At 41.6% G+C, this 7,851-nt stretch overlaps 1 protein-coding gene across 1 annotated transcript in view; it reads left to right on the forward strand.

The window, feature by feature from the left end:
* The window catches only part of Snx30 (sorting nexin family member 30), a 75,667-nt gene that overhangs the window by 36,317 nt on the left and 31,499 nt on the right, over positions 1–7,851 (forward strand). Inside the window, exons 5-7 of the mRNA XM_019209805.1 lie at positions 2,936–3,094; positions 5,745–5,940; positions 7,436–7,635. Coding sequence (XP_019065350.1) covers positions 2,936–3,094; positions 5,745–5,940; positions 7,436–7,635 — 555 coding nt within the window. The remainder of the gene's footprint in view (positions 1–2,935; positions 3,095–5,744; positions 5,941–7,435; positions 7,636–7,851) is intronic.

Genomic DNA, 7,851 nt, shown 5'->3' on the forward strand with positions numbered 1-7,851 from the left:
GCTTTTTGAGACAGGGTTTCACTGTGTAGTTGAGACTGACCTGGAACTTACTATGTAGCCCAGGCTGGTCTCGAACTCACAGCGATCCTCCTGCCTCAGCCTCCCAAGTGCTGGGATTCCAGGCGTGCCCCACCACTTGGTGTCTTTTATACTTGAGAGTTTATAATTTAAAAGAAAAATATTTTCGTGCCATTTTATGGGGTTTGAGGATTTTTTTTTTAATTTATCCATTTTAAACTTGAGCTGCTAGGTTGGTTTAACATTAGAAAAATGTACTACTTTACCATTGAACATAGTAAAAGACAAAGCATGCCCTTGTCGTTTTTTGGTTTTTTTTGGTACCGGGGATTGAACTCAGGTCCTTGCGCTTGCAAGGCAGGCCACCGAATCGCTGAGCCAAATCCCCGGCCCTAATGCCCTTGTCTTTATAGGACTAAGAAAGCACAAATACTCTGACTTGGCCGTCCTTGGCTTGGTTTATTCCCTGTGGAGACTTGCATATGTGCCCAAGATACTGAAATCTGTATTGGAAATCTGTAAAGCATTCTCATGTGCAGGGTCAGGAGAGTAGATGGACCGATGGTGACTCATTCAGGTATATATGCAGCACTACAGAGCTATAAAATGATTCTCCCACAGCTTCGCACACATCGAGGGAGCTCAAACCCAGAAAGATAGTTTTGAGTGACAATAGTTCTATTTTTTTCAATCTCAAAAACAAGTAAGACAAATTATAAAATATAGGGACAGTGAAGAAAAGGTTTAGGATTGTGCTTCCCTCAGAGAGGATCGGTAGAAGTAGATATCCAATCAGGGGTTGGAGACAGGGAATTTTTTTTTTTTTTTTTTTTTTTTTTTTTTTTTTTTTTTTAATTGAACTCTGGTCCTTGAGCATGCAAAGCGGATGCCAGAACCACGGAGCTAAATCCCTGGCCCATGGAGAATTTTGTCAGTGGTGCTTGTTGTGTTTGTCAGCTTGAGTAGGGGATTAATGGGTACTAGTATTATTGTTATGCTTTATGATTTAGAGATATAGTATGCTTTTGTAATCATGGCAACAAAATAATATAAAATAAATATATTTTTGGGGATCAAACTCTAGACCTTGTACTTGCGAGGCAGGTGGCAGAACCACTGAGCTAAATCCCTGGCCCAATACATACTATTTTGATGATTTTAAAGTCTGCAGTTCAGTGGCATCAAGTACATTCACAATGTTGTGTAGCCATTATCACCTTCTGAAAAATTTTATCACTCCAGAAAGAAACTTTGTAACCATGAAGCAGTTACTCCTCATTTCCTCATTTCTCTAATCCCCAGCAACCATTAGTTTTCTATTATGAATTTGCCTATGACTGACATTTCACATAGGTGAATCATATGTGTATAGCCTTTTGTATCTGGATTCTTTCACTTACCATGAGTTTTCAGGATTCTTCCATGAGGTAGCCTGTTTCAGTGCTTTATCCTTTTTAAATCCCACTGTTACCGAGCGTGGTGGCGCACACCTGTAATCCCAGCGATCGGGAGGCTGAGGCAGGAGGATCGCTGTGAGTTTGAGACCAGCCTGGGCTACAGAGTGAGTTTCACGTCAGTCTCAATTACACAGTGAGACTCTGTCTCAACAAACAAACAAACAAGCAAACAAATAAATAAATAAATCCCATTGTTTATCCAGTCATCTGTTGTTGAACATTTGGATTATTTCCACCTTTCAGCCATTGTATTTAGGGCTGCTATGATCATTTGTGTACAACTTTTTGAACACTTGCCTTCAGTTCTTTCAGGCATGTATTTACAAGTGGAATTGCTGAGTCTTACGGTAACTGTATTTAACTTGCTGAGGAACTTCTTCCACGGTGGCTGTACCATTGTACATTCCCAGCAGTAGTAAGGATTCTGGTTCTCCATATCTTCACCAATACTTTTTTTTTCCCTTTTTAAAAGTTTTGCACACTTTAAAATTTTTTTGTGATGCTAGGGATCAAACCAGACCCTTGTACATGCGAGGCAGGTATTCTATCCCAGGGCTACACACCCCGTCATTTTCTTTTTAAAAAACGTATGGCTTTCCTCGTATGAAATGGTATCTCTTTATGGCTTTGATTTGTACTTCTCTATGATGGTGTTGAGCATATATTCATGTGTGTTGGCCGTTGGACTCTATTTTTTGGGAAAAGACCCATCAGATCATTTACTCATTTTAAATGTAGATTTTGTTTTCAACATGTCAAAACTCAAACATTTTACAAATTGTGCTTGCTGTATGTATTTTTCCCCATGGTGGTAGCAATGAGGAAGGCCTTTCAGTGAGGCATTTGAGCAGGCTGCTGGGGAAATCCACTAAAGCTCAGAGATCCCCTAGAAGGCGGGTGGTTGTAAACGGCCTGCAGTGTGGCCTCAAAGAAGTACAACTGAGCAGTTTGTTTAAGAATGGGGACTGACTGAAATTATATTTTGAGTATAAACCTAAAGCAGAACAAAAAAAAAAGTAGCTTAGCAAAGATAGTTTTCAGGTATGTGAGTTTACTTACCTTCTTATTTCTTTATTCACCAAACTTTTTTACCCTTTGAATTGGAAGTAGAATCTTAAGACCTTTAAATCGATGTCTGTATGGTTGATACTGTCTGCCTTCTTTCCGTTGTACATTAAGCATTGTAATATTGCACTTAATTGGATAAATGTTAACTTTTCCTGTTTCAGATACTATTCTACCTGTAGTGTTTTATTCTCTGCATTATAAAATTGACAGCAGTTGTGGCTTGCTCCATCTGTATTTTCCACAAATTTTTATATTGATGATTATATAAAAAACTAACCAACTAAGAAGTACTGTTCTTGGGCAAATGTGTGATAGGAATTACTTGCTAGCCTGATGTTTTTTCTTTGCACTGTCTTACCAATTACTCTGAAATTTTCTTCATGTTTTCATAGCCGCTTCCTGAGAAGTTTGTGGTGAAAGGTGTTGTGGATCGTTTTTCAGAAGAGTTTGTGGAGACCAGAAGAAAAGCTTTGGATAAATTCCTGAAAAGAATTACAGATCATCCTGTGCTGTCTTTCAATGAACATTTTAATGTTTTTCTTACTGCTAAGGTAAGGAGAGAACTTTATATATTCCTTTTCAAAATTACCATTCTTAAGGCTCTTCCTTTAAACTTGTTTTGGTACCTCATAAGCCACCTGCAAGAATAGTTCTCTTGTTCTAGCTAGGCGTGGTGGGACACAGTGTAGTCCCAGCTATTTAGGAGACAGAGGCAGGAAGATTGTCACTTTGATCCCATCCTGGGAAGATTAGCAATTTAGCGAGACCCTGTCTCAAAATAAAAAGGGTTGGGGAGATAGCTCCACGTAGAGGTGCTGGGTTCAATCCCCAGTAACTCTTTTTTAAAAACTTGCTCAGTTTTTTGGTGCCAATAGCATTAGCATGGTTTCTGTATTAGAATTCAGGAAGAAACCAAATCTCCCCTCCTCTCCCATGTAATAGCATTGGATGTTAGAATATCTTTATTTGCCCAAGACAGAGATAAATATTTCCACACACACCTTAAATACATCTTGGCAGTATTTCTGGATTGTGCCAGTCTCACCAACAGTGGACACAAAAGGGAAATAATATTTATTGAATGTTTTTTAAGGATGTTCTTCGCAGAACCCTGTATTAATTATTCATAGCCTCATTTTATGTCAAGGAAGCTGAAGTTCAGAGAGTTCAGGGGACATTACTGGGACTCTTTGGTGGCTCCTACAGTTGTACTTTCACTCTGTGTCACTTCTGTCTGACTATGGTTTGCCCGAAACTGTTCTACCAGGTTCCCGTTTTCTACGTATCTGCCGGAGAAATATTTGGATCCTGCACAGTTGTCAGACTGTGTAGTCAGACTCTGGCTGTTGTTCACTAGCTTTTCTCTGTGCTTCCCCGTTGGCGCAACTGGCCAGAAAGCTTGTGGTGCCGCGCTGTCACCATCTGCGGGAGTGGGGGCCACATGCTGAAACCGTCACACCAGCTCCCTCCCAGCCCCCTGGCGTCGGGCGTCAGGTATCCTAGTTCCTATTCAGGCCTCTGGCAGTGTGTTCCGTGTTGGCAAGGGTATTGAGGCTCAGATAATGTCTTTTTTTCTTTTGGTCAAAGTGGCAAAATTGAGACATTTACTGATAACATTGGTTGATATTTAAAGCTTTAGAAAAGGCTTCATTCTTCACTAAATGAAACCCACCTGGCCATCTTTTAGTTCTGTTTTGTAACCTCAGTTGATATTTAGCCTTGGTAATAACCCATTCATTGTTACCATACCCCAAAGCCTTTTCTCCTCAGGTTGAACGCATACACTTTTTAAAACTAGCATTTCCAGTTGAATTGATCTTCAAGTTTCCGTTCTTTCAGCTTGTATTCAAAGCAAAACTGTTTTCCAGAATTGCAACAAACTTTCTCATCCAAGTTTTAGGTTTGTTTGTCAGAACCTCTGGCATCCTCCTTATTCAACAAAAAAGAAAAGAGTGTTTGTGGGTGTGTGCAGCGTGGACCCCGGTGGTTAGGAAGCTGTATGAAGAATAGGTAGGAAATATTGTATGGGGTTGATTGATTGACTGATGGGCCAAACAGTATGAAAATGATTCTTAAAAATATGTAAGATCTTTTAACATCTCAAACTCCAACTTCATGTGAGCGAATGCAGGAAAGATGCCTTTAAACAGAGCATATTCTGGCCCTAGTTCAGTATTGTTTCTGCATGTATGGAAGATGGTTAAGAGAAAGACACCTGCATCTTCCATAAAAGCGATTTTTGAAGAGATTGTTAAGTGAAATAGTACAACCTGAAGATAACTGTATGTTAGATATGTATGTTCTTCATAAACAGTTTAGAAGTTTAGAAGTGAGTTTAGTTTAGGGTTTTACCTGTCAGGCTCATAATACTTTTTAAATTTAGATACAGTGGGTTCTAAGACTGAAGATATTTCCTATTTTTGCCTTGACCTACAAGAAATTCAGAGATAAAATATCTTCTCATTAATAACATCTGCCCTGGGCTGGGCATTTAGCTCAATGGTTCTGCCACCTGCCTTGCAAGTGCTAGGAGCAGAGTTCTATCCCTAGTAACCCACGCCCCCACCTGTCCTTACCCAAGTTTTCTAGCAGTGCCTCCTGGGTCCCTGATTTATGCTTTCTATCCTCTACTCTACTCTTCTTATAGGCTTCAGTTGGCATATAAATAAGTTAATGAAGCCGGGTGTGGTGGCGCACGCCTATAATCGCAGCACTCGGGAGGCTGAGGCAGGAGGATCCCTGTGAGTTCAAGACCAGCCTGGGCTACATAGTGAGTTCTAGGTCAGTCTTAACTACATAGTGAGACCCTGTCTCAAAAAAAAAAAAAAAAAAAAAAAAAAAGTTAATGGGATGAATCTCAGAATTTCAGCTCCTTAATTTTGCTCCTAAAGACAATGTAGGGTGGGTTTCTACCTCCTCCTTTGCTTGTCACAGATATAAAAACTTATGCTTGAAGCAGTGTGTGTTTGAAGGACACAGTGCCGAGGTGAGTGAACTTGTCTAGGGGGACTGGAGTCCAGCTCCTTTGAGGGGGCTGTGGATGTGAGGAGGGCACACTTGTGTGAATGTGACCTGGTCTTCTACTTGGCTTTTGTTTTCTCAGGCTTCCATTTCTAAAAAGAAGCAGCTGTCAGGAATTGGTCAGTGAATCTTGGCTGTGCAAGTGCCTGAATGCTTTGTTTGTTGGTGTGTCATCCTTAGGACCTGAACGCCTACAGGAAGCAGGGGATAGCATTGCTGACCAGAGTGGGCGAGTCGGTCAAACATGTCACTGGAGGCTACAAGCTGAGGAGTCGACCTTTGGAGTTTGCAGCCGTAGGCGAATACTTAGATACTTTTGCACTCAAACTGGGAACCATTGATCGGATAGCCCAGCGAATCATCAAAGAAGAAATAGGTGAGCTCTTTGTTGAGACTTGATTGTGCCCAGGCACTGCAGTGGTGGGAGTGGCATTCATCTGTGCTAAGCAGATTCAAACTGAAGAAACATGACAGTGATAGAATTAGGCCATATTTTACATATAAGACAAGTAAATACAGGGAGGGGAGGACTAGGCTATAATTTTTCACCCCATTTTGTTCTGCATCTCAGCCTTGTGTTTGCTTTTCCCATAGGAAGCAAACACTTCTGTGCTTCCAGGTCTTTCCTCCTTTAGCCTTAAAAGTGGAGATGTGGATTCATTTGTTCCTTCGCCTAGTGGAATATGTGTGTGTGTGTGTGTGTGTGTGTATTTTTCTTTTCTTTTCTTTTTTTTTTTTTTTTTTTTTTGGTACTGGGGATCGAACTTGGGCCCTTGTACTTGCAAGGCAGGCAGTGGAACCACAGAGCCAAATCCTCGGGCCCTGGAATGATATTTTGAAAAAACATACCTAGTTACCTTTTCTGGCAGAAGGATGGTTCAAAAGGGTAGAGCGTGATGATTGGTGTTTGCCAAAGTCATGGCCCTAATGAACCTTGTAAATTTAAATCTGCTCACTCTGCCTGCCCTTGCTTCGTTTCACATCCACCCTCCTCAGTCGGGGAGTTGCCAGGGCCTGTGTCCACTGCTTCTTCTTGTTGCCACCGCTGCCCTCCCACTCCTGTCATGGCCACCTGCTTTGCCATGTTCCAGAATGTTGGGTTCCTTGTCTTCCACACGCAGGCCAGGAAAACCTGAACAGTGATAATGGTCATGCCGACATGAGGCACATTCTTCAGCGGCTGTCGTCCATTGGTGATTCAACACTGACTGTGGCAATTCCACTGTAATAAGAATCCTAGTGACAAATGAAAGATCAGATTTTTCCTTGAAGTGAGGAGAGATCAACACTTTTCTTCTCGTTCTCTGTACTTTTCCCCACTCGCTATATGCTGATGGTATTCTCTAGGGCCTGCCAAGATCTCTCTGGGTGCTATCGCACCTGAGGATCATGTGGAGTAAGTGCTAATGGGACTGAGATGTTGGGATGCCCACTGAGTGAGTGAGTCTGCTTGTGGAAGACCGCATCTCTTCCAGCAAAGTGTTTCCTGAAATTCCAGGTTTCCATTGTAATTGATTTTCCTCCTCCAAAAAACCCCCTAAACCAACACAAAAGTTTCTCCCCAGCACCTGAGAAAATACTGCCTCACAGTATGGGTGGTCAAGCAGTTATTTTTGAAGATGTTTCTTACCGTTCTCCTCTGTAAGGCATTGTGGTATCTAGAGGTTTGGATGTTCTGATGTCAGTTGTAGCATTAGCTTTTAGAGGTTTTAAAAGTTACATTAGAGACAGTGTTGTATTTAAAAAACTATGCTCAATTGAGTAATTGCCAAGGAAAGACATCTTACGTGGAGAGTTCTTGGCTGGCGATTTTTGAGCCAATAAAGTGATTTGTTACCCAGACAGAGCAATCATTTCTTTTCTCTCTTCAGAATACCTTGTAGAGCTGAGGGAATATGGGCCTGTGTACTCCACGTGGAGTGCTTTAGAAGGTGAGCTGGCGGAACCCCTAGAGGGTGTGTCAGCTTGCATCGGGAGCTGCTCCACAGCCTTGGAAGAGCTGACAGATGACATGACCGAAGACTTCCTACCTGTGCTCAGGGAATACATTTTATACTCTGACTCCATGAAGGTAAGCTGGCTTGCTTCTTGTGCAGGTAGGTACTTTCTTTTTAGTAGTTATTACCAGCTGGGTATGGTGGTGCATGCCTGTAATCTCAGCACTTGCGGGGGCTAAGGCAGGAAGATCGCCATGAGTTGGAGGCCAGCCTGGGCTACATATTGACTTCAAGGACAGCCTGAACTACATAGCAAGACCTTGTCTCAAAAAAAAAAAAAAAAATGTCTT

This window comes from Fukomys damarensis, unplaced genomic scaffold (genome assembly GCF_012274545.1).
Source record: "Fukomys damarensis isolate Sample0158 unplaced genomic scaffold, DMR_v1.0_HiC HiC_scaffold_36, whole genome shotgun sequence".
Classification (NCBI taxonomy): domain Eukaryota; kingdom Metazoa; phylum Chordata; class Mammalia; order Rodentia; family Bathyergidae; genus Fukomys; species Fukomys damarensis.